Here is a 27,999-nt window from a genome sequence, read left to right as displayed (position 1 = left end):
AGTTCAGGCCAAAGGTGGTACTGCAGCTGAAATGCTCTGAGAGCCATTCAAAAATGAGAGAGGCTCTCTATTCAGGAGTGGTAATTTAGCCTCAAACCTTTTGAAAAACGTTTTTGGGACATAAACAATATGACATAAATACTTTTTAAATGCATGGTGTATCACCTTTAATAACCTGAGAGCAACACACAGGCATTGTCACAGCGTGACAGTCTTTCACCGGGTCTAGCGGTGCCAGAGGTGTAACTCATTCACACACAAATTCAACGTCCACCTACTTACTACGCACACACACACACATACTGCAGACATTCAGATACACTTATTGTATTGCAATAGTTACAGCAGTCACACTGTTTGTGCCCAAAGCACATCTCAAGGCACACCTGTATTCATTAATTGGTTTTACTAATGTAATGCCAAATAAAAAGTTCAAACTTTCACAACACGTAACATCAAAGCGATACCTTTTTTCTATAGTTGTATATCGTCGTTGTCGGGTGGAAACCTTGTATCTCCAAGTTTCAAATGTGTACCTTCTTTCGCAAAGTAAAGCCCTGCTTCATCATACAAAGCACACAACGCCTCGCGCAGTGTTGGGAAAGTTCACTTTAAAAACAAACTAGTTCAAGTTCAAGTTCAGAACTTCTAAAAGGAACTAGTTCATTTCTAGTTCATGATTCTATATTTTGAACTAAAGTTCATGGTTCCCCAAAATGAACTAACTTAGTTCTTTTTCGTTCTTTTTTTAACCATAATTCTTTTTATACTTTTGGCTATTCAAAAAATATAAATTAAATTATTTATGTATTTTTTATTTATGTTTTCTTTTTTTTCCCCTTTTTTTTACCTTACCATTTATTGTGTAGCAATCTATACAATAGGCCTAAGGAATATGAATTAAATAAAGTAAGACATGAACACAATAATATTAGGCTTGCCATTCAGGTTGACAAATAAAGTTGCCCCTTTGAGAAGTGGAACTTACAAGTCATTTAAAATAAGGTGGAGAGAATCTACTGAGTAGGCCCTACCTGCACTACTATACTACAGTGGTTCTCAACCTTTTCAGGATGCAACCCCCAAAATAATCATATGAACTGGGGACCCCCCACCCTGACAAGCACTTGGAATTATAGGAGTTGGCATTACATTAGTTTGACTGTTTGATTGTGAAAATAGCCGATCTACATGCTTGTGAACATGTGCTTTAGAAATGTGCAGATGCCACACCTATACAGTATGTTGATCTGTTTATTGTTGAGTGAGAAAACAATGTTAACATTAAGCTTAACAACTGGGGAGTCAGGGACCCCCCAAAAAATAAAATTGGGGATCCCCCTAGGGGTCCCAACCCACAGGTTGAGAACCACTGCACTATATAACACAGAATTATTTGACATCTTGGTTACAGATTTAACAGTTGACACACGTGCACAAGACAGAGAAAACAAGCGTTTGTAACAGCTGCTATTAATGTTGAGCTGTAATTGCCTGTGGTCAAATCTGTGTCAAATGCGCATTTTCAATGAGGCGATCGAGTCGATCGTTATGCCTGGCAGACAGTGTTACCGTGCGTGCAGTCTGTCATCTCATCCAAGAAAGTTGGAGCACCCAGCACCCTAACAACATCGCGGATTTCAGGAACAGAGGTAGAAGTAGGCTAGACTATATTATAAGATGTACTGTATGATGATCAGTTATTATTCCAGTGAGTGAAATCCTGTTTTAACAGCTTCACTTAGAGACGGCAGATCACTCTCTCCCTCTCTCCCTCACTGCTCAGAGTGCAGACTGAGCTGAAGTGTTGTGTGTAGAAAGGGGAGGGGGGATGGGGAGTTTAGGGGCAGCGCTATACTAGTCCGTAAGACAGTGTTCCACCGAGAGAATACACTTCAGCTCAGTGAATGGGCACACAGTGCGTGCTTCTATTGGAGCATGTGAATGAAAAGAGAGAGGAGAGGACAGACAACCGCGGAGGCGCGGACCGCCGCATGAACGGCCGACGAACGCCGACGAACGTCGTTCACGGGCGTCAGAATGACCGCGTTCGACAATATCGTTCATCAAGCGAAAACAATTACGTTCAGTTCACGTTCGCCCAAAATATGAACGTGTTCATGAACGATCGTTCTTTGAACGCGTTCGGGTACAACACTGGCCTCGCGTGTGCTTGTAGATCGGCTGTTTTCACTAGTTCAAATCATTTTAAAAATGACTAGCCTACAGCCCCTTGGTGTGAAGCAGACAGACGCTTGTTGACGCCCATTTGTGATGTAAATCGCATCACAGGACAAAGCCGCCTACAGGCCAAAATTTGGGGAAATATTTTAAACATTTGGGGATTATGAGAAGTAGAGACACATTTGAAGGTGATAAAGTTGATGTTGGGCAAGGTACATGCGTTATTGATTTTTGTATTATGTTTTTTAGACAATTGAACAACTGCTGAACGTGGAGTTACAGATGGAAACACACACAAACACACAAACACACAAACACACGGGGCGATTCTAATTAAGGTTGTGGGATAAATGCAAAAAGGTTTTGGACATTTTTCACCGTTTTCACCCGACAACGACGATATATTGCAATGTTACAAAATCCCAAGGCACACCTGGACTCGTGTCACGACACACCAGTGTGCCTCGGCACACCGTTTGGGAGCCACTGAGTTACAGTATGGTAGACCTTGCTGCTTCCAGTGCTTCAGTAATCGGTCTCCAACTATGACCGTGTGAATTGCAATACTGTGAAACATGGAAATATCGTGAAATACAATTACTAGGATTACACAATGAAGCGCATAGTGGCATGATTCACTCCATGAAAGTCATAATCAAGTGACTCCCATTTGACCAAGTCTCTTAATTAGGTTTTCTAAAACATCCATCGGTATAAACACAGCGTGCCCAGGGACGTGCTGGCCATTGGGAAAAGCGGGACAACTCCCGAACGGCTGGTTCATTCCAGGCCATTCCAGACCGGTCCAGGCCGGCCATTAGGAAAAGATTAAAAATAAAATGTCGGCCTTCGTTCCATTTTGGGGGCTGGGCGGCCAACAAAGTAAATTGTCACTGTCGGGCAGAAACCTCATATCTCCAAGTTTCAAATGTGTAAATCTTTTCGCAAAGCAAAGCCCTGCATCATCATACAAGGCCGTCGCACAAAAGTAGTGAAAAGAGCAGATCTACAAGCACACAACGCCTCGCACCGCGAGGCATTGTGTGCTTGTAGATCGGCTGTTTTCACTAGTTTAAATCATTTTTTAAATGATAAATACAAAACAAACGGTTTTGGACATACAAGGTTTCCACCTGACAACAACAAAATATAGGCCTAACTCATGTAATTGGCCCACTGGCTTGTCATTTGCCATGATCTGAAATGACAAATCTTTGAGTAGCAGCAGCGCTATGGAGAGATCTCTCTCTCTATAGCGCAATGAGGGCCTCTCCAACTCTTTTTCCCGGGCTGAATCAGGGGCCCAGCACGTCCCTGAGCGGGCCATTATGAGAACGTACATAATGAAAGCGTCTGCAAAGTAGAGTGGCTGGATTGGAATCAAATGAATCAGTGCTCCGTGCCCTTGGAGATCAGGAGGTGAGCGGACTAAATGGTTTTAGTGGTTCTTGTCAAGTGGCTCTGCAGGAAACGACGTTCTGCTGATGGATGGAGTCTGGGTCTCTTGGACAGCTGGCTAATAGGTGAAGCAGTAAGTAGTGATAGCCCCTTTAACCACTCTCAACTTGGCGTCCATATTTTTGCACATTTTTAAAAAATCATCAGAAATCCCAGCACAAAACATGAAATCCTAGTGCAATGAAGTATAAATGATACATCTTAAGCGGTAATCGATTCGTTGATATGTCAAATTAAATGACCCCTGTCTTGCACGTCTCTCCTCTCTGTTCTTGGTTTCCTCTCTCTCTCTCTACACCAGTGGTTCTCAAACGTATAAATGTCACGTAAGCCCTCTCTGTAACCCTCTAAAGCAGGGGTCTTCAATGTTTTCAGGCCAAGGACCCCTTAGTTGAGAGAGAGATGAAGCAGGGACCCCCACAACCTTTTCATAGATTCCATATAGTTTCATCATTTGACAGCACAATCATCAGTGTATTTTTGATTCATGACAAGTTGTGTTTTCAGATATTTAACCAGAACTGTCAATACTTAATAAACTTGACCTTTCACTCTGTACTTGGTCTGCTCTTTTTCCCCTCCACACCAAAGCTCTTTGCCGAAAATACACCTCGCGCTGCGAGGCGTTGTGAGCTTGTAGATCGGCTATTTTTGGCTAAAGTTCTTTGAATATGGACACTAGGGTTCGAGTGGTTAATATAAAAAAGGAGAAATGTATCACTCAAAGATTTGGAGGACCCCCTGGAGTAACTCTGAGGACCCCCTAGGGGTCCCGGACCCCCTGTTGAAGACCCCTGCTCTAAAGAGTTCCAGACCTGTAAGGTCCATTTGGAACCACATCCAGGTACCCTGAGGGTCCCGGGAGCCCACTTTGAGAAGCGCTGCCCTAGACTGCCTTATCAGAAATAATGCATACGGTATGGATTGAGGCTGCTATCTGGCCAGGTATCTCTTGAGAATGTTCTCAAGGAGTAGAAAGATCCAGAAAGAAAACTAAACTAAACTAAAAACACGGCATCACAGAGATCTCAGATGACATTTGTAACCCTTGGGGGTGCTGTACTCTCAAACCTGCGAGGCCTCAGTGGTTCTCAACATGTGGGTCGGGATCCCCAGGGTGGTCCCCAAATTATTTTTGGGGGTCCCCAGACTGATTAGCTTAATGTGAAACACTGTTTTCTCACAAAGTTTACAAACCAACATAAAGTTTAAGTGTATGGAGGGTATATAAAGTGACACATTTATTTAATTTTTAATACCTCTAAAATGTCAAGTAAAACATTGGCCAAATTCTCAAATATTAGAGGCAGACATTGTGAAAATAGCTGACCTACATGCTCACAACGCCTCGCAACGCGAGGCGTTGTGAGCATGTAGATCTGCTATTTTCCCAATAAAACTGTGTTATACACAGTGTTGGGTGTAGCGGCGTAACGGCGCTACGTAACAACGTTAGTTTTGCTGTAACGGAGTAACCTAACGAGTTACTTTTACAATATAGCAGGATCGTTACCCAGTTACATTTTCCAAAAATAACGGTGTTATTTAGTTACATTTAAGACCTATATTTCCCTGTCCTTTCTGTGCAGCTCCTCATCCTCTCTGTCAAAGGACTAAGGAGACATGCCCAGGTCCGTCCCACTCGCCACTGACTGTTAAAAAAGGTGACCGACCAGAAATGTGTTGCAGTCTGTGGTGGTTGCGTTGTCAGTCGACAGTTTTATATAGGTTGCCACTTCTGGTGTAACACAGGGTGGCGAGCGCCAGCTCCGTGAAGTGAGCAGGAAGAGTTGGGACAAACTATCTGTGCTCGTGTCTTCTTGTTTACATATAATTTACAGTCGTGCATGGCAGGGCTTGAGAGAGACAGAGAGGTTGCCCTTTAGTAAGGCTGTGGAAGTATTCGCACTATTTTTGGATTTACTGGTGAAAGAAAGGAGGAGGTTCAACGTCAATGCAAATCACCATGTTGAAGTCCAGCCGTCACAACACTCTGGTATGTTTACCAAACGTCCTCGCAGGTGGGTTTTAATTGTCGGTAACGGAAAAAATATTATCGTTAAGTTACTTTTCTCATTGGGTAGCGGAGTAACTTAACGGATTAGTTTTTCAAGTCAGTAACTAAAGTAACCTAACGAGTTAGTTAGATATAACGATACCCAACACTGGTTATACATTATGTAATGCCTCAAAAGGTTGACAACCACTGCTCTAGGATAACTGTGAGAGTCCAGAAGAAAACAGAGGAATACCATATCTTTTGTGTTTTGATTGTCGAACCCATTTGAAACTCTCAGGAACTGAAATGGCAATCCCTCACTGATACGGACCCCACAGTCTCCAAGAAAGGGGACCACTGGGAGAAAAGAGGTATTCCTAGGATTCGATTGGTAAAACAAAAAACAGAGGGGGGATATTTTCTTAACGACTAAATCCCTATATAGTTCTCTGTATACGACAAATAGCGAAAAGTGACAGATCTACCCTGCCCGAGCCTCTACCTCTCACCTGCCACTCACCTGTCACTTCGCGCTAATGCAAAAGGGACTATAGGTTCACTCAAACTGCCTAGGCTTGCTATTCCATGACTGCCTTGACTGACCCTTGTGCTGTAACAAACCCCATGGCACATTCCGTCACTGTTGGTTGGAAACCTTGAATGTCTAAAAACGAAAAAATAAATACAAATTAAAATTACTGGAATTACTGTTCCAATGGATCCAATATAGTTAATATTTGGGCACAAGCTCTCGTTAATACATTTCATTGGTGAAATAAGACGGGCATTCATTTACAAAAAAGAAAAGAAAAAAGTAGAAATATGGACTATACAAGGTTTCTGGCCGAAAGTGGCGATTTGCTACTGGTTACACTTTGACATCATTTATGCTTGACAGGCTAGTAGCAAAGTATCTATGTGACCAGTCTGACCACACCTCTAGCAACACAAAGAACATGTGAACAATATTGGCTGTACACCATTCCCTGATAGCAATCCCAGTACAGCAGTGGTACTGATCATTATTTGTTTGCTTAGCAAGTCTACTAACTGACATCACCACCACAACACCTACCCCCACTTCAGGTTGTGCATGTACACACACACACACACACACACACACACACACACGCACACACACACACACACACACACACACACACACACACACACACACACACACACACACACGCACGCACGCACGCACGCACACACACACACACACACACACACACGCACACACACACACACACACACACACGCGCGCGTGCACAGTAAAGACAGTGACTAATGCTGTGAAGTTGCGCACAGACCTGGTTGTGTCTAACTTAGCAGGCTGAGGGAACAAAAACAGAGCAGAAGGAATAGAAAAGAAGAAAGTGAAAAGACACCCAGAGTTAGAGAAACGAAGGCAGAGAAAGGTAAGCAAGAAAAAGAGAGAGAGAAATGAGAGTCAAGATCAGCTGCAGCAGATTGCGCTTTTAATCCAGCCTTGAGTTTGGCGCTGACCTAGTTAGTCCCCTGAAGTGTGACGTTAGAAAGCCATGTCTGCCGACTTGAAGCTGTCTTTCTGGATCGACCCCCAGCTGATAGAGGTGACGTGTATGCGGGTGCAGTCTCTGCGGCAGCGGGGACAGGCGGCGGGGACATCGGGGCAGGGACGTGCTGGCGGGACAACTCCTGAACGGCCGGTTCATTCCCGGCCGGTCCAGGCCGGCCATTAGGAAAAAATCACACCCGTGTGAAGTGGAGCTGTGTGTGTGTGTGTGTGTGTGTGTGTGTGTGTGTGTGTGTGTGTGTGTGTGTGTGTGTGTGTGTGTGTGTGTGTGTGTGTGGATCATGTGTACCGATTTTTGTGACATTTGAAGAAAATATGTAGGAAAAGGAGCAAAAAGTGTGTTTTGGAGAAAATTCAAGATGGCGGAAAATCTATCATGGCGCAAATGGGCGTGGCCTATATGGGGAGATGCGTCATGACCCAAGGAATCCAGGGAAAAAATATTTTTAATTTTCCGACCTACGGTTCAAGAGTTACAGGCCAAAACGTAAAGTGGGGTGTTATGGCGCCACCATGCGGCCAAATGACACAATTATTTTTTATTTAATCCTTGAAATCATTATGAACCTCCTCTCCAAGTCTTGAAACTCTAGCCCCTATGGTTTGCGAGAGACAAATAATTGAATGTGAGTTTTTATGATTCCCATTATAAGTCAATGGGGAAAATTAATTCACTAATAAATTAATATCAATTAAACTATTGAACCTTTCTCTTAGCAAGTTACTAGCCCACGATTCCCGAGTAAGCCGGTCGATTTGACATATGGCGCGAGTGTGTGGTGGCAAAACTGTGGGACTAGTAGCGTGCCGAAGTTTAGGAAGTTCAGGCTACATACACACAGACACACACACAGACAGACAGACAGACAGACCCACACAGCCACGTATAGGGAGCCTGTGTTTCACACAGCTCCAAAAATACAAAATATAATATGTCGGCCTTCGTTCCATTTTGGGGGCTGGGCGGCCAACAAAGTAAATCGTCACTGTCGGGCAGAAACCTTGTATCTCCAAGTTTCAAATTTGTACATTTTTTTTCGCAAAGCAAAGCCCTGCTTCATCATACAAGGCCATTGCACAAAAGTAGTGAAAACAGCAGATCTACAAGCACACAACGCCTCGCACCGCGAGGCGTTGTGTGCTTGTAGATCGGGGTGCGAGGCGTTGTGTGCTTGTAGATCGGCTGTTTTCACACAGTTTAAATTGTTTTTTGGAGCTGTGTGAAGCACAGGCTCCCTATACGTGGCCGTGTGGGTCTGTCTGTGTGTCTGTCTGTGTGTCTGTGTGTCTGTATGTAGCCTGCACTTCCTAAACTTCGGCACGCTACTAGTCCCACAGTTTTGCCACCACACACTCGCGCCATATGTCAAATCGACCGGCTTACTCGGGAATCGTGGGCTAGTAACTTGCTAAGAGAAAGGTTCAATAGTTTAATTGATATTAATTTATTAGTGAATTAATTTTCCCCATTGACTTATAATGGGAATCGCAAAAACTCACATTCAATTATTTGTCTCTCGCAAACCATAGGGGCTAGAGTTTCAAGACTTGGAGAGGAGGTTCATAATGATTTCAAGGATTAAATAAAAAATAATTGTGTCATTTGGCCGCATGGTGGCGCCATAACACCCCACTTTACGTTTTGGCCTGTAACTCTTGAACCGTAGGTCGGAAAATTAAAAATATTTTTTCCCTGGATTCCTTGGGTCATGACGCATCTCCCCATATAGGCCACGCCCATTTGCGCCATGATAGATTTTCCGCCATCTTGAATTTTCTCCAAAACACACTTTTTGCTCCTTTTCCTACATATTTTCTTCAAATGTCACAAAAATCGGTACACATGATCCACACACACACACACACACACACACACACACACACACACACACACACACACACACACACACACACACACAGCTCCACTTCACACGGGTGTGATTTTTGGAGCTGTGTGAAACACAGGCTCCCTATACGTAGCTTTGTGGGTCTGTCTGTCTGTGTGTCTGTCTGTCTGTGTGTCTGTCTGTATGTAGCCTGACTTCGGTACGCTACTAGTCCCACAGTTTTGCCACCACACACTCGCGCCATATGTCAAATCGACCGGCTTACTCGGGAATAGTGGGCTAGTAACTTGCTAAGAGAAAGGTTCAATAGTTTAATTGATATTAATTTATTAGTGAATTAATTTTCCCCATTGACTTATAATGGCAATCGCAAAAACTCACATTCAATTATTTGTCTCTCGCAAACCATAGGGGCTAGAGTTTCAAGACTTGGAGAGGAGGTTCATAATGGTTTCAAGGATTAAATAAAAAATAATTGTGTCATTTGGCCGCATGGTGGCGCCATAACACCCCACTTTACGTTTTGGCCTGTAACTCTTGAACCGTAGGTCGGAAAATTAAAAATATTTTTTCCCTGGATTCCTTGGGTCATGACGCATCTCCCCATATAGGCCACGCCCATTTGCGCCATGATAGATTTTCCGCCATCTTGAATTTTCTCCAAAACACACTTTTTGCTCCTTTTCCTACATATTTTCTTCAAATGTCACACAAATCGGCACACACACACACACACACACACACACACACACACACACACACACACACACACACACACACACACACACACACACACACACACACACACACACACACACACACACAGCTCCACTTCACACGGGTGTGATTTTTTTTTAAATGATAAATACAAAACAAACGGTTTTGGACATACAAGGTTTCCACACGACAACGACAAAATATAACTCATGTACAATAATTGGCCCACTGGCTTGTCACAATAGAGAGATCTCTCTCTATAGCACGCAAAGAGGGCCTTTCCAACTCTTTTTCCCGGGCTGAATCAGGGGCCCAGCACGTCCCTGCATCGGGGACAGGACTGTCGAGGCTGTCTACCAGCTGGACTTCTCCCAGCAGGCCCTTCGTGTCTCACACTGGGGGATGAGGTTGGGATGGGCTGCCGGGCGCCTCTCCATCACGGGCCACCTCGCAGCTGTGGACGCCAGACCTGACCCGCCTGATGGCCCCAGCAGCTTACTTGAGCCTCCCGCATCTTGTGGAGGGGCGGAGAGCCAATTACGCCAGTTACGAGGCCAATGTGAAGGAGTTCGGCGAGAGGATCGTCTCGCCGGACTGTTCAAGACGAGGAAGATTATGTACTTCCTGTTTGCCTTCGAGGAATGCACCGTCACCGTCACTGTGGCCAGCTGAGAGTTGGAGATCGACAACCACCTAAAAATAAAAATGTTTTCTCATATATGGTATAGGCCTATCAATGAATAGTTTAAAAAAAAAAGACTTAATTGATTAGTCGGATTAACAACTTGACTCTGTATTATGCTTTGTTGTATGATGATGGCATACAAATAGTAAAAATAGCCAATGTATAAGCTCACAAATGTTGCGATGGGACAAGTTGTGATTTTGTAGTTCTGTTATTTTTTTTAACAAATTAAAAAATCTTTCAATAATCGTGATCCAAACAAAAGTTAGAAATAATTGTGCTATTGATTTGAAGTCATAATGCCCAGCACTACTTCAGCAGACTGTCAATTAGCTTATTTTGCGTCAGTTGTTGATGTAGCTCTGGTCCATAGCGTTAGTGGAGTTCTCCCTAACGCTATGTTCCTCTACCTCTGCTCCGGCTTGGCAAAACCGGAAAGCTGTGTCGTCTGGTCCGAAAATAACAAAAACTGTTTCACCCCTCACCAAACCAAAGGTATCAGTGGGGAGTTGAAAGCTTACTCTACTTAGTGAACGCAGTCTGAGACCCCCACCACACGCTTAAAATACATTTCTAGGGCGAAATGAAAAATAATCCACCTGATGGAGACACTCTTCCTGGTTGAAGGCTGTTTTTACGAAACAGCGCTTCCAATGTCGCAGAGCTGAATAACACCCAACAAGACTAATACTCTGTTAATGCGGTCCTCTGACCTGCGCGGCAATAGTGAGTTACTTGGCACCGTGATGGCGACGACAAATAAGAAGAAATGGAGTCTCCATCCGATGGAATATTTTTCATTTGCCCTAGAAATGTATTTTACATGTGTGGTGTGGGGCTCAGATTGCGTCCACTAAGTAGAGTAAGATTTCAACTACCCACTGATACCTTTGGTTTGGTGAGGGGCAAAACAGTTTTTGTTATTTTCAGACCAGACGAGACGGCTTTCCGGTTTTGCCAAGCCGGAGCGGAGCTAGAGGAACATAGCATTAGGGAGAACTCCACTAACGCTATGGACCAGAGCTATTGTTGAGGTAGACCAGAGGTTTAGGTTAAAGCTGCATTTGGGTGCCTTTTCCAGCAAAGCCATGTACATGACTGTGCTATGGGCTGAAGAAAATACGACACAATGTCTCAGATTTCACTTGTAAAAAAAAGAACTAACCACTCAGCTAACTGATTTGTTTGCGCTCGATGCCATGACATCACATTGAGGTTAGACAACACACTCCATATTTGGGCATAGCTGCATTGGGAACTATAATACTAGAAAGATGCCATTGGAAATTGCAAGTGTGGTTGCCGTTGACTTTAATGGGGAGATGATGAGTTCCGTTGTAAATGCCCTTGTTTATTCTCGATTGGATTACTGTAATGCCCTGTACTCTGGTCTCTACCAAAGTCTAATACATCGATTTGTTTACAATTGGTTCAAAACGTGGCAGCTAGACTCATCACTGGTACCAGGAGATTCGAGCACACACATCATATGATGCAAAATTGCATCATATGATGCTTTGTAGCATGCTGAAATACTAAGATGTCTAAAAACACAGATTGAACACAAAAAATAACTCAGGATTGTGTTGATCGTGTCCCAAACAACAATAAAATAAGATCTGGTTGTCCCAGAGGTGAAATGGTCCTTTAAGCCAGTTTTAATATAGGACATGGAGTAGGGCTTGAATGAGAGCAAAAGTGTTAATCTTGCTAGTCTCCTTTTGAAACACAGCCAGCCTTGAGGGACTTTAATACATATCTCACGTGAGAGAGTCACAAGATGAGATGATCTCTAGGGATGCTTTGTGTGTGTGTGTGGTGTGTGTGTGTGTGTGTGTGTGTGTGTGTGTGTGTGTGTGTGTGTGTGTGTGTGTGTGTGTGTAGCAGTTTGCGTGTGTGTGTGTGCGCACATGTGCGTGCAGGGGTGTCGCACCAAATTCTGGGCCCTGAGTACAAGGATTCACTTCAATTATTTTGTGCTTTAACAATTGAAAAATAACAGATCTACGACTACAAGCTCACAGAGTGCCACGCTGCGAGCTTGTAGATCTGCTATTTTTGAAAAATCTTGAAGATTTGTGCAAGTCTTTGAATATTTCAAATCCTTGTAAGTTTTTTTGAAAAATCGATGTTTCTATATCAGTGGTGCTCAAACCTTTTCATGTGAAGGACCCCCAAAATGATATGGATTTGGCCATGGACCCCCATCTCAAAATATTTAGTTCCAGGGACCCCCCAGAAGCACAATTTGAGTTACAAATGTTCGTTAAAAACTACATATATTCAAAGATTTGCACACATAAAAAAAAAATAGCAGATCTACAAGCTTGCAGCGCGGCACTCTGAGCTTGTAGATCTGCCATTTTTTCAATAGCTCAAGTCAAGTATATAAAATAGGTGAGGGCCCTCGTAACTCAGACCCACTACCCCCCCCCCCCCCCCCCCCCCCCCCCCCATTGTGACGCCCCTGCGTGCGCGTGTGTGTGGGCAGAATGTGTAGTGGGTTCCTACTGCATCATCCATCTTCCCCCTATGTGGCGACCCTGAGAAACGACAGGCGGCCAAAGATTACATCTGCACGGCAATGACCCTCTAACCCCGTCCCTCCCCTGGGGTCAGAATTACAACATCACTTCACTTTGTGTCAGATAGAGAAAGGCACAGGAACAGAGAAAGATATCATACCGGTACCCAAGGCTGATTACGTTGAGCCTATACAGTACATGTCGCCTATAGACCAGTGCATGGTTCTCAACCTGTGGTGGGATTTCACTTGGGTGGGTCTCCGGACGACAGCGAAGTAACAATTTAAAGGGATATTTCACTTTCAAAAAAACTTTGGGTCATTTTATCATCTAATCATGCTTTTATGAACACCATGAACAGTTTTTAATTTGCTTGATTCAATATTTAGATATTTGATGTAAATCAGGCCCTCCTCCTGTAGTCCAGTCATTATATGAAAAAACCTAAAACAAATTGCAATAGTAGCAAACTCAACTGTTTCTGTATCCTCATGATGTCCTTAGTGAGGCAAAAAAAGTCCCAAGGAATCCCATCAGGGGAAAGTTTTGAAAACGACCTACCTACCTTCACTTACTATACACTACACTATAAAGGAAAATATGACTACCAAAAGATCTGCTTTAAGTGGGATGTGAGGGGTAAAACTAGGGGTTTTTAATTATTCTGAATCCATTGCAAGCATTTGTTTTGCATGAAAAACATTCCATAAGTCATGACTTATGCCCGTTTGAAGTTTGAATTTTCAAACGCTTCGTATAGCGCCCCCCTTTGGCCAATTGGAATAAGATTGGTTTCAGTGATATTTTGACCAACCCTCTACATCTTTGCCAAATGCCATGAACGTGTGACTTTGTATGTGTGATTTAGAGGCAAAAGAATAATTTGCATAAAAGTGCAATATACAGTGAATTATTAAAAAATAATGTTTCACTTTAAAAAAAATCTGGTTGATCAATTTGACCGTATTGGTCCAAAGTTCATGTGAAAAAAGTTTCGTACGCACAACGCGAAAATCCCAGGAGGAGATAGATTTTGACTGTTTTTCATATAATTCCAAATTGTGGGAGATCTAAAGGTCAGAGGTCAAAAGTCAGAGGGTAAAAGTTGTTCGTCATGAGGAGACGCATATGTGTATACAGGTTTCATGGCTGTACCTCAAACAGAGCATGAGCTCTACCTGTTCAAAGTTTGCACTTTCGAAGGCTTCCTACAGCGCCACCATTTGGCTGATTGCTGTAAAAAGTAATAGCACACTTCGCCACTGTAAGCTGAACACATTGATGTTTTTATTTTCATTTTCTGTCTAAGTATGTAGGAGTAGAAAGGAACCGAAGTTTTGAGGAGAACTTGATATGACTGACTGCCTGCCTAGTATAGAAATAACGACAATATCTAAAGTGTGCTCGCCTTACAGGCGAGCCCAAAATAAATAATGTTTTTTTTAGCTGCTTCCTGATTGGCTATGTTAACGCAATGTTTGTTTTTTTGCTGATTCATGATTGGCTATGTTTACGCAATGTTTTGTTTTTTTTTTTTTTTTTGCTGCTTCATGATTGGCTACGTTTTTTTGGGCTGATTCATGATTGGCTATGTTTACGCAATGTTTGTGTTCCGGACTAGAACAATAGTCCGGTTTCCCTACTGGCAACCACACTAATAATAAGTAGAAAGTGGCAATTCTTGGAAATTGCAAGTGTTGCACTGACGCAAGTCACGAGGAAACTGCCTTTCCGTCTTACCATTTATAATATGTGTCCGAACACAGCTGAGGGCTAGTCATTGAATTTTTTTTTTCATTTTCATTTTTTCATTTCATTTGAAAGCTGGAAATCATAGCTACAAAATGATATATTGGTTGTGAAGATTGACCCAACAGTTTTGTAGATGGCGTATAGAGTTATGCCATGCAGAAATCCTAGATCTGAGAAATTCAGCCTTTTAGGTGAAATGTAACCTGCAAAATGTGAGGTTTCTCTTCACATTAATGAAAAAAGGTCTTATTTACATGCAGAGTTAAGCTCTGGCGTTTAAGTGAAATGTAGCCTGATATTTATGAAATGCTTTTGTGGCTTTATCACATTTTAGAAAAAAAAAAGAAAAAAAGAAAGTAATTTCAGGGCTGGTCTAAAGCTGCTTTCCGAAATGACTGCCCCTCTGCTATGCTGGGTCACATATTGTGATGTCATGTGAAGCATGACAACAGTGACAACTGTGTGTGAAGCTAAGCATGACCAAAAGCTTCACTCTTCTGTTGTGCAAAGGTTAACAAAAAGCAGGTTCACTTTGCCGGCATTCAGGAGAATTGCCTTTTTCCAAACTCTCCTGAACTTAAATAAACGCTGCAATTTTGTGTTGAAAGAATCTGTCCTCTGTGTAGAAATCCATGTTGTACACAGCATTTTCAGTAGCTAAAGAGTAAGTGATCGCGCCCTGAAAATCTATAAGTTCACACCGCATCGCGCAGCTATTTTAAAGAGGTGGTGCCGTAGTTTTGTACTTTTTTTGTTTTGTATGTGTCTATGGAGTTAATAACATTACTCTAATAGAACCCAGGTGTGGTTATAATTTATGCATGTTTTCCCTGTGTATTTTTGGTTACTTCCGGAAAGCTGAAAGCCTCTGAGTCAAAAGGCCCAGTCGAAAAACGGAGATGTATCATAAACTCATCCCCTCCCTTTTTACCATTCACCCAACACTGGGTGTGGCTAACTTCCGCTCAGTCACTCACCACCCACCTGACAATGAGCTGGTGGGTTGGCCACATAAAAACACAATTTTAACAATTTCTGTAAACTTTTTGGAAAAATACCCGATCATCATGTTTTAGGGGGGAAAGAAATCATGGCACCCCATCTTTAACAGAATTTCATCTCCTGCCTCTCTAACATTCTCTGCACGTCCATGGTGTGCGTCGAGTGAAAGAGAGAGGAGGCCGTAATATAACACCATTTTCTCTTCCCATGTCCACAATTAAGATACATTTACAATAAACATGGATTCAAATGGATGCCAGTGAGCCGTCAGATGGATGCCAGCGTCTGCAGTTACAGTAACGTTAGAACTTTGAGTCTACTGAGCAGGACCATTTCACAGGACTGGAAGTGTCAGCTAAGGCCCAAGGGAGCAGGCACATGCAGACATACAGTAGACAAGGGGGCTTGAGTCCCTGCCCTTTTGACTGTTGAGGAAAAAGTGCCCTTTTACTATGGTGAAGAAAAGAAAAGCAAACACAAAGACAAAGATCTTGGTCGATATTTTTCATAGCTATTACATGTTTAGTCTGAAAAGAAACAGCTTTAAAGGAGTTTGGGGTTTTGTGAAACAACTTGAAAAACGGGCCTTGGCTTTTAAATGGTACCTGAATTCTACAAGCTGAGAATTCACGGAGTTTGAGATTACACAATATCACTGGCTAATCGCCCCCCACCCAAGGTCCCTGACCTTAACCACAACAAACCCTCACCTGAACTTGACTATCTCAAACGTAATGCCTGTACACAAAAATGAGCATGTAATACCTGAATTCATGTCAGTTCAAGATGAATAATAATACTGCCAGATCAGTAAAGCCATTACCATTGTGCGGGTTGCGGCCCGCACTGAATACAAAACACTGATGCTGACCTTCAAAGCAGCCAAAGGTACGGCTCCCCCATACCCCCAAAACTCCCAAAATCCATTCGTCCAAGACAATTTGCCCTCCTGGCCCCCAAACTGTGGAATAAACTCCCTGTCGTACTTAGAACTACAGACTCAGACTCACTCCCTATCTTCCGCCGTGGACTGAAGAAGACTCACCTCTTCAGACTCTTCAGACTGGGTTAAAAGTGTCTGCCTAAATTGTAAATTGTAAAATTGTACCATAAAAAAGACAAAAAGAAAAGAAAGTTTACCTTTTTTTCCCTACAGTAAATGGTCCCTATACTCGGCTACTCCTTACATGATTCAAATTAAAGACTCCATGTTCATAATACTATTACAAACATACTGTCATGTACCCTCACACCCAAACATGTGTGTGCCAAATTCTGGAGCTCAGAAGACAAGACCTGGTCAAAGAGAGCCATCGTGTGTAGACTCAGTGAACACAGCTACACTGAGATGCACGCATGCACACACACTCGCACATGCATGCACCTATACCTACCTACACACACAATACACACACACGCACAAGTTTGTATCGCTATACTTGTGGGGACATGGATGTTTTAGGATGTCGATTTTATGAACTCCATTTTGAATTGTTTTTGCATTTTTAACGCCCTGAAGCGGAAAATAGCCGATCTGAGATTGTAGGTCAGATATTTTCGGTACGCCACACTGCAGTGTAACCATCAGCCATAACTCCAACCGTAACCCCTAAACCTAACCTCTAAATGTCTAATTCTAACCCTAACCTGTACCTAATAGTAAGATTAACCATTTCTCTTGTGGGGACAGTGAAAATGGCCTTACAACTAAACGTCTGTTTCTCAATTTATATCATACTTGTGGGGATATTTGGCTCTCGCAAGTATAATAACACAACCACGCACGCGAGCACACACACACACACACACACACACACACGCACACACGCGCACGCACGCACACACACACACACACACACACACACACACACACGCACACACACACACACACAGGGGTGTCAAACCAAATTCTGGGCCCTGGGTACAAGGATCCACTCACATTGTATTGATATTTTTCAATATACGTAATTAAGGCACCTCCACCTTGGGCCCTAGTAACTCAGTCCCACTTTTTCCCCTCTTGTGACGCCCCTGCACACACACTCACGCACGCACACGCACACACACACGCGCACACACACACACACACACACACACACACACACACACACACACACACACACACACACACACACACACACACACACACACACACACACACACACACACACACACACACACACACACACACACACGCACACAAATACGCGCACTCCCACTTACTTTCGACCACAGAGATTCTCTGGAGGCCAGACTAGAGCACGCGGCCACAAACCAGCAGTTCCCCAGCTGTCCCTGATGTAGATCGTGTGCACTGATGCCGTCCACAAACAGATGAGGGTCCTCACAGAGTTCCTGGGGACACAGAGTGAGACCAGAGAGAGAGAGAGAGAGAGAGAGAGAGAGAGAGAGAGAGAGAGAGAGAGAGAGAGAGAGACACATGTAGAGAGAGGCAGAGACAGAGCGGGAAAAAGGAGAGAGGGAGATACGGAGAAAGAGAGATAAAGGAGTGAGTGAGCTGCTAGCTGGCTGATAAGTGGTGTCTCGGAGGTGCTGAGAAGATTAATGTGGCACCACAGAGTCTCAACTCCACCACGAGTGCAGAGGCTCAACTTCAGCGTAGGGATGGGACGATATGAACATTTCATATCACGATTATTGTGACAAAAAAATCGCGATTTATGATATTATCGCAATAATCGAAATCCATTATCCTGGGGTGGAAGACCGTGGAACATTTGCCTAAAAATAGCCGATCTACAAGCTCGCCGTCGCAAAGACTAAACTATCAAGTACGAGCTTGTAGATCGGCAATTTTTTGGCAAAGAGATTTGTTAAGAGAGTGCAAAAACTGTATCAAGTACGTATTACCAATTATAGAGGGTACCGGATATGCAACTCGGAAAACAAAAGGTGAATTGATCCCAGTGCATGATAAAGGACGATATCACGATAAATTAAATCTCCACGATACCAGTGTTTTTTATCGCGATAAACGATAATATCGCTTATTGTCCCATCCCTACTTCAGCGCTGCAGTGGCCGTCACGACCATGACATTTTAGGATGCTGGCGGTTGATTGTCATGCAAATCATTTCCATTAGCGATTTCATTGTTGTGTTTTTGGCACTGAGCATGGGAACATTCAAGTAAAAATTACATTTCTGTTAGGCTTAGGTAAATAATAATTGCACATGGCAGACGTGACAAAATAACTTCGATATACAAAGAAGTTACTGACAATGCGGGGCAGCAGGAACAGTAGCGCACACCAAGGGTTTAGCCTTCATAGTGTAGTCCGCAGTGATGGGTTATCACCGCGGCGTAGTCTTTTAAAGTCAGAAAACTACAACATTACGTCATTAACCGCGGATCTAGACATCTCTCATCTGTTTTTACCTTCAGACATCTCCCCATCACCCCGTTCACTGATTGGTCGATCTAGACCAATCAGTGCGCCCCCTGGTTTTAGAGGCACAGAGGCATGGTGATAGGACTTCACCGTGAGTCCGTGACTATGATGGCCATCACATTTCTAGGTGATAGCGTATCGCCTAAAAGTTGAGGTGATAGCTCTTCACCTCAGACTCTGATAAGGGCTTAAGACCCTCTGGAACAAACTAAAAAGGAGGAAATGTAGTGGCACACTCTGGCTCCATGTGCAGTGATTGCGACCGTAGGCTGCAGTTTAGTATGTGAAGAGTCACAGCTTGTCCATATTTATCTCTGTCTGTCAGTAGGCCTATAGGCTTTTTTTGGCCAAAACAGTCCATATTTAATAACCTACATTATATACTGTATAGCGGAGTTGGCCGATCTACAGTACAAGCTCACAAAGCGTTGTGTGAGCTTGTAGATATGCTATTACATATATTTTTCTTGAACATTTTTCAACAGATTCATACAGATGAATGCAAACGATTCTTACTATTATGCAAAAATAATTGTGATTGTATTATATCACATGATTGAGATGAGGTGATAATGTAATAAATGCAACAGACCTACCACACATTTCACCACATTGAGACGACTTATAGCCAACAAACCCATTTTAGATAGATTATTCTATGTTTTGTGGATTGATATACGGTAATGTCAGTGTTTTTGAGATTCAGTGAGATTGAGACCAGGAGTGCTTGTTTTTGGGCGCGAGGTGGAGCAAGTGGTGCCTCTTTCTGGGGACTGCCCATAAGGTGAACTACAAAACAAGCGCTCCGGTCCCAATCTCACTGGTACCTCAAAAACACTGTAACATACACCAGATAATCCATCCCCTAACCCTGTAAAAAAGCTTGTAATAAAAAATAGGCCCATGTGTGTTGCAAAGCTCACTCTAATATAGACCAATAAACATTTCCCTGGTTCAGTTTTCTGAACCCCAGTGAATTCGTCTTTCGTACCAGTGGTGTAAAGTAAAGTACATTAGATAGATACCTTTATTATCCCAAGGGGGAAATTCAGTTGTCCAGTTGTAGCACAGCAGTATACAGTTATTTACAAAGTTACAGAGAAGTAAGAAAAAAGATAGATAAGAGGAAAAAACAAGAGTACAGTACCAATAAAGAGAAGGAGAAACATTTACTTAAGTACTGTAGTTAAGTACAATTTTGAGGTATTTGTACTTGAGTACCAATTTCCAATACTTAACTTTTAATTCTCCACTACTATGAAAACCAAAAAGTAATTGAGAGAATAATTGCTTAGAAAATAATGCATAGTTGCAGCCTCACATAAGGATGTACTCAGCTTTGTCTGTGGGTGTGTGAATGGTGCCGTGTGGATAATGCATCTACTTTCTCCTGGGTGTGTGAATGGTGCTGTGTGGATAATGCATCTGCTTGATGAGGCTGGCTGGGAGCTAGACAGGCCAGGATGGGTCGATGGGCACCTCGGCTATTACTCACCAAACAGCGGAAAGCACCCAATCATTTAACTGCTCTTTATCTAAACACACTTGCATGGCTCAATCAAATAAAGGTAGATAACAGACACGGATGAGACGGAGTGCGTGCGGCAGAGTGCGCGTGCATGCTTGTGTGTGTGTGTGTGTGTACTGTACACACATCAATATTCTGCATTACATCTTGTGTGTGTCCCAGTACATGTGTGTTCGATGCTACAGTACATGCAAAGACACAGGTTAAGGTAACTGGATGCTCAGATTATGTGCACACACACACACACACGCGCACGGACGCACGCACGCACGCACACGCACACACACACACACACACACACACACACACACACACACACACACACACACACACACACACACACACACACACACACTCACCCACGCAGTGGACAACGCCAAGGTCAGTTAATGTGCTGACTCTGCAAAAGGCTGTTTGCGGCAAAAGCAAACTTAGAATCATTCAGAGGCCAAAGCCACGCAGTCACTGCAGAGCTCCCTGGGGACAGCGTCTGTGACCGTGGTCCCTCTAGCCCCGCCCACCCCCGCCCAGCACACCAGAGTAGAACATGACAACATGCTAGGGCATTCACCAAATATTCGAATATCAAAGTCAGTATTCGACGTTGTTCACCGAAGTCGAATATTCGCTTTTTTTTATTTTATTATTGTTTTCTCTTTAAAAAATATATAGTTTATAAAGCTTGGCTAGATAGGAAGTCATAAGAATGAGTTGTCAATGCCCCTTCTCAAACCTTTTTAGGCCGTGACCCCCAAAATAAACATATTTTAACTGGGGACCCCCACCCTGACAAGCACTTGGAATTTTAGGTATTACATTTTAATGTGACTCGGTTCCACAGATAAACATTGTGAAAATAGACGATCTACATGCTCACAACACCTCGCAACGCGAGGCGTTGTGAGCATGTAGATCGGCTATTTTAACAATGTTCACCTCTTTCTTACTTAATATTTGACAGTTTGGCCAGTTTGTCCAGTCCTGTCGAATATTCGACTATTCGAATACTTTGAGGTCGAATAATTCGAATACTAAAAATCACTATTCGTGAATACCCTACAACATGCATGTGCCAGCGCCATGCAGTGCGCTGACTTTTTTTTATGGGCCGTGAGCAGCTGCGTCAGTTCAGCAAAAGCTACGGTATGGCAACATGACTGGTGTCTTGCGCGCGTGCAAGACACCAGTCAAGTTGCCATACTTTAGCAACATGCATGATGAATATATTTTAATAAGTACTTTTTTTTTTTTACCCCCGTAGCCAATGTATGGCACCTGCCATACCTTGCCATACCCAATTGATCCCTCTAGCCTTGAGTAAATATCAATTGTTTTTCATTGTTTCAAAACATTTTCAAAATAGAAAAACAAAAGCTAATATTATTTTAATTTTTTATCAAAGAATTGTCTTGACGCACAGATTGTCTTTTATTCTTTTATTATTATTCATCGGGCTTAAGTGGTTAATTCATACAGTATTTTGATAAGTTTGGCTCCCAGAGAGATACAAAATGTATCTTCTGGGTCATGCACAGAAAAGGTTTGGCAACCCCTGACATAAACAGTAAAAACAACCTGAGTGGTAAAAATGTACTCATAAGGGTGTCTACATACAGGTGTCTGCATTGTGTGTATACAGGTGTCTGCATTGTGTGTATACAAGTGTCTGCATGTGTGTGTACAGGTGTATGCATGTGTGTGTGTACAGGTGTATGCATGTGTGTGTACAGGTGTCTGCATGTGTGTGTGTGTGTGTGTGTGTGTGTGTACAGGTGTCTGCATGTGTGTGTGTGTGTGTGTGTGTGTGTGTGTGTGTGTGTGTGTGTGTGTGTGTGTGTGTGTGTGTGTGTGTGTGTGTGTGTGTGTGTGTGTGTGTGTGTGTGTGTGTGTGTACGTACGTACAGGTGTCTGCATGTGTGTGTACAGGTGTCTGCATGTGTGTGTACAGGTGTCTGCATGTGTGTGTACAGGTGTCTGCATGTGTGTGTACAGGTGTCTGCATTGTGTGTACACAGGTGTATGCATGTGTGTGTACAGGTGTCTGCATGTGTGTGTACAGGTGTCTGCATTGTGTATACAGGTGTATGCATGTGTGTGTACAGGTGTATGCATGTGTGTGTACAGGTGTCTGCATGTGTGTGTACAGGTGTCTGCATTGTGTGTGTACAGGTGTATGCATGTGTGTGTACAGGTGTCTGCATGTGTGTGTACAGGTGTCTGCATGTGTGTGTACAGGTGTCTGCATGTGTGTGTACAGGTGTCTGCATGTGTGTGTACAGGTGTCTGCATGTGTGTGTACAGGTGTCTGCATGTGTCTGTACAGGTGTCTGCATGTGTGTGTACAGTTGTGTACAGGTGTCTGCATTGTGTGTGTACAGGTGTATGCATGTGTGTGTACAGGTGTCCGTGCCAGCTATACCACAGGGGCAAATGGCAGTGTTGCCAGATTCTGAATCCATTGCAAGCATTATTTTATTTTGCACGAAAAACATTCCTTGGGCTAAAAATAGTCAGAGAGTCATCACTTAATTCAGTTTTTTCAGTCTATTTTTAGCCCAAGGAATGTTTTTCGTGCAAAACAAATGCTTGCAATGGATTCAGAATCATGAAAAACCCCTAGATAGACCCCTCACATGCTACTTAAAGAAGATCTTAAATTCTCATTTTACGACCAGATCCCATGGGAAAAGTGCTTGGATCCGGATTTGTTTTATTCAGCGCATAAAAATACCTCTGGCTGCAAATGTTCACGCTTTCTGCGGAAGTGAACACCTTTTTCACATATTTCTCCCATAGGTCAACCACAAGACGTTATTGTGAAGTGCAGCACTTGTGAACCACATTCGGACAAAAATGTAGTACAATCTAAAGAATGTTTTACTTGATAACCAAACTTGCGAGCATTCATAATCAATAGACTACTGTACTTTATTTGACAACATGTCAAATACTTGAAAGTAATACTGCACTTTATACACAACTCACAGTGCAATACTATGAGCCAAGTAAGAATTGTTTTAGTCTTATCCTTAAATAGATATCACCTTTTGTACCTGCTTCTTACCTCTGTTCTTGTATTTATGTATTACGCTCTGTTTCCCCTGTGTAATAATAATAATGATAATGGATTGCATTGTTATAGCGCTTTTCCAAGTGGTCAAAGCGCTTTACAATGGTCCATTCATTCATACATTGGGAAGTGAAGCGGCCAGCATCCTCACTTCCCACATTCACACACCAATGGTGGCAAGCTAGCACCGACCGACTCATTGGAGGCGATGTGGGGTTCAGTGTCTTGCCCGAGCCCCGAGGACACTTCGACAGAGACAGACTTAGACAGGAAGAGCCGGGATTTTAACTGCCGACCTATGGATCATTGGCCAACCTTCTCTACGTCCTGAGCCACAGCCGCCCCAATGTAATGTAATGTAAAGTAACGTACTCCATTGTCTGCCTGTTTTAGTTTTTATGTGTTTTTTGTGAGGACTGCGGATGTAAATTACCCTCTTTCTGTTTCAATATTTTTTATTATAAGGAAGACCTCACAAACATACACAAGACATCACTTAACACTACATCAAAACATACATAAGACACCACTTGACACTACGTCACAAACTTAACAGTAGACCATGAACAACAAAGACAAAACAAAAATAATAATAATAAAATCATAAAGTAATTATTCACACCAAGTACAATAATAATCACCCCCATAATATTTCCACCACCATCTCTCCCATATCTCTGCCATCCATATCCATCACCTGCCTCACATTTGATAACATTTTCTATTAGATATTATTCTCTGTCACTCCAATACATAGGACTCTGAACCACTCATCCCCCAGACTTGGTGCCAATGGCCGCCATGTTTCCACAAATTCAGCCAGTGTGTCCCGGAGCACACAGGAAAGCCTCTCCAAAGGTACCAGGCCCAGCACTTTCCCCAGCCACAGCAAAGTATCTGGAGGACTGTCCTCTATCCACTTGCTGAGGACCGACAGCCGGGCAGCATAGAGCAACACTCTTAGTAATTGTTGGTTTCCTTTTAGTAATGCAATATTAATGTCTGCCCCTAGGACATAGTAAAGTGGATTCAAGGGTATTTTAGTTCCAGTCAATTTAAGGATTTCTTCTTGAATAGAGATCCAAAAGGTCCTAATTTGTGGACAAGTCCAAATCATATGGGTATAGGTACCTTGTTCACTTTTACACCTAGGACATAGGGGAGAGCATAAGGGGTCATATTTACTTCTTATTACTGGGGAAACATGTAGTTTGTGTATTATTTTGTATTGGGTTTCATAAGACTTGTTTGAGCACGTTATTTTCTTTGCATTGAGTAGTATGTTACGCCATACCCTCTCGTCTATTTGTGTATGAGAGTAATTTTCCCATGACACTTTGCTGTTATTGGTTGAGGCTTTTTCCACCTGGAATAAGCTATCGTAGAGAAAACTAACTGTTTTTTTGGACAACGTTGACGCTTTTATTAGGATATCCTCTAATTGGTTGGGACGCGTGCTCAAACCGGTCTTGTATTCTGGGACAGAGTTAATGTAGCTCCTAAGCTGGAAGTAACGGAACAGTTGTGATTGTTGTAGATTGAATTCCGATTGCAATTGGTCAAAGGATTTTAATATACCATCTTTATACAGGTCTTGGACGGCCAAGATGCCTGCATCCTTCCACCGCCCAAAACCTACATCAAGGCAGGATTGAGCAAAGTCTGGGTTTCTTGCTACCGGTGCCAAACATGAAATATGGTTTTTTATACCAAAGTGTTTCCGTACCCGATTCCACGTTTTCAGAGTATTTTTAACAATAAAATTGTCTTTTAGTCCAGGAAGTACATCAGCATTTTTTATAAATATCAAGTCAGATATGGAAACAGGATCACAACCAAATGCCTCTAGGTCTAGGAACGTGGAGTTGGGATCATTTTTGATCCAATCTACTATATATCTTACTTGGGACGCCATATGATAGTATAGAAAATTTGGTAGTGCTAGACCCCCTTTTAATATGGGTAACTGTAATTTCTGAAGTTTAAGTCTAACACGTTTTCCCTGCCAGATGAATTTTGAGATTAATGAATGTAATGTCTTAAAGAATGTTATGGGTATAAAATTAGGTAGCATCTGCATCTGATATAGCAATCTAGGGAGAACATTCATTTTTATTATTGCTATGCGTCCAAGTAGTGATACTGGGAGGGGTGTCCACCTTTCCAGATCTCTCTTAATGTTTGCAAAAACTGGGGTTAGATTCATTGAGATCATATTGTTAAAATTAAAAGCAATAAACACACCAAGGTATTTAAACCCATCAAGCGACACCTGGAAAGGGAGCTGTTTTAATTCATCCGATCTTCTCAAGGTCCCAAGTGGAAGGGCCAGTGATTTACCATAGTTAATTTTATATCCCGAAAATAGACTAAATTCATTTATTGTTTGAAAAAGTATCGGGACGGAATTCATTGGGTTACTAAGAAATAGAAGGATATCGTCTGCATATAAGGATATTTTATGGCATTTTAGTTGAGATCTAATACCAGTGATCTGATTAGTTGACCTAATCATTTCGGCTAACGGTTCCATAACTAAAGCAAAAAGCAGTGGAGATAGAGGGCATCCCTGTTTTGTACCTCTCTTTATTGGGAACACAGGTGTTAATGTGCCATTTATAGTAATAGCTGCTTGAGGTGAAGAATAAATGAGTCTGACCCAATCAATAAACTTTTCTCCAAATGAGAATTCTTTCAATGTTCTGAGCAGGTAGCCCCACTCTATACGATCGAATGCTTTCTCGGCATCTAATGTCACCACTAGGGCATCCTGTTTCTTTGCGTTTATGAACTGGAGAATCCCCAATACTCTCCTAACATTGGTATATGATTGTCTATGTTGAATAAAACCTGTCTGGTCTTCAGCGACAATACTTGGGACAACAGCCATTAATCTATTAGCTAATAATTTTGATAGTAACTTTGCATCAGTATTTTGGTTACTAATTGGCCTGTATGAGGCTGGCTCCTCTGGGTCTTTATTCTCTTTTAAGATAACATTAATTGTAGACAACTGTAGTGATCTAGGCAAGGTTTTGTTAGACAGTGAGTGATTAAACATATTTGTTAGGAGTGGAGACAGAATATCTTTGAAGGTTTTGTATATTTCTGATGGGAGCCCATCTGGCCCGCAGGCCTTTCCAGATGCCATCGTACCTATCGTTTCTCCTACTTCAGTACTAGTTATTTCCCTATCTAGCTTGGTTCTGTCATACTCTGTTACCTTTGGCAGTTTTATACGTTGAAAGAATTCATTCATTTTATTTTCGGCAACAGCAGACTCTGGGGATTCAGATGTATACAGGGTTAAATAGAAATCACGGAATACTTTTAATATGTCTTGTGTTGTATGACAGTATCTACCCATTTTATCTTTGACTTTTGTGATTGAATTTTGAGAGGATCTATTACTAATCAAATTTGCAAGGTACCGGCCCGATCTATTGCCATACTCATAAATCTTATGCTTTTGAAAAAATAGTGCCTTTTCTGCCTTCTCTGTCAGCAGGGTGTTCAGGCCCATTCTAGCTACTAATACTTTTTCCCAGTTGTCTCTTGACCCCACACGTTTGTGCTCCACTTCTGCATCCTGTAATTGAATTTCCAGACGTCTTTGTTCCCTTAAAAGTTTTTTCTTTTTGCCAGAGCAGTATGAGATAATAATTCCCCGCAGGTAGGCTTTGGTTGTTTCCCAGAGATTTGAAGGGTCAGTATCCCCATTATCGTTTTCTTCAATAAATAGTTGGAGCTCATGTTGAGCCATAGAGCAAAAATCTGGGTCTGATAAGATAGATCGATTACATTTCCAGTTAAAACCTTCCACGTTGGGATTATGTATAGCCATTTGTAGTAGGACCCCTGCATGATCCGATATGTGAATGGAGCCTATGGTGCATTTCTGGACCAGACCTACTGATCCCCGAGGGACCATAAATAGATCAATTCTTGAGTATGTTCCATGCGGATTTGAGAAGAATGTATAATCTCGATTGTAGGGATTTAACAGTCTCCATATGTCTGTTAAACCCACTTCATCCATCATTTGGAGGACCGCTTTTGTCCTCGGACCTTGTCTCTGTGAGACTGAGTTAGGTTCCCTGTCTAGTGCCGAAAGTACACAGTTCCAATCTCCACCAACAATTGTTATTGGGCAGCTATATTTTAAAAGTAGATGAGTAATTTTTGTGAAAAATGACAGGGGAGCATTAGGTACTGCATATACATTAAAGATTGTTATCTTTTCACCATATAGGGAGCCATG

The 27,999-nt window shown here is 42.4% G+C and overlaps 1 protein-coding gene across 1 annotated transcript in view; it reads right to left on the bottom strand.

The window, feature by feature from the left end:
• capn5b (calpain 5b) overlaps positions 1–27,999 on the bottom strand; it is a gene marked incomplete at both ends in the record, with an annotated part of 87,451 nt that overhangs the window by 37,610 nt on the left and 21,842 nt on the right. Inside the window, one exon of the mRNA XM_080749025.1 lies at positions 17,951–18,082. Within this exon, the coding sequence (XP_080605151.1) occupies positions 17,951–18,082 (132 nt within the window). The remainder of the gene's footprint in view (positions 1–17,950; positions 18,083–27,999) is intronic.

The sequence above is a fragment of the Nannobrachium achirus genome, assembly GCF_963921795.1.
Source record: "Nannobrachium achirus genome assembly, chromosome: 19".
NCBI classification, from domain to species: Eukaryota; Metazoa; Chordata; class Actinopteri; order Myctophiformes; family Myctophidae; genus Nannobrachium; species Nannobrachium achirus.
The sequence above is the reverse complement of the archived record's forward strand: the minus strand, read 5'-3'. Positions and strand labels throughout refer to the sequence as shown.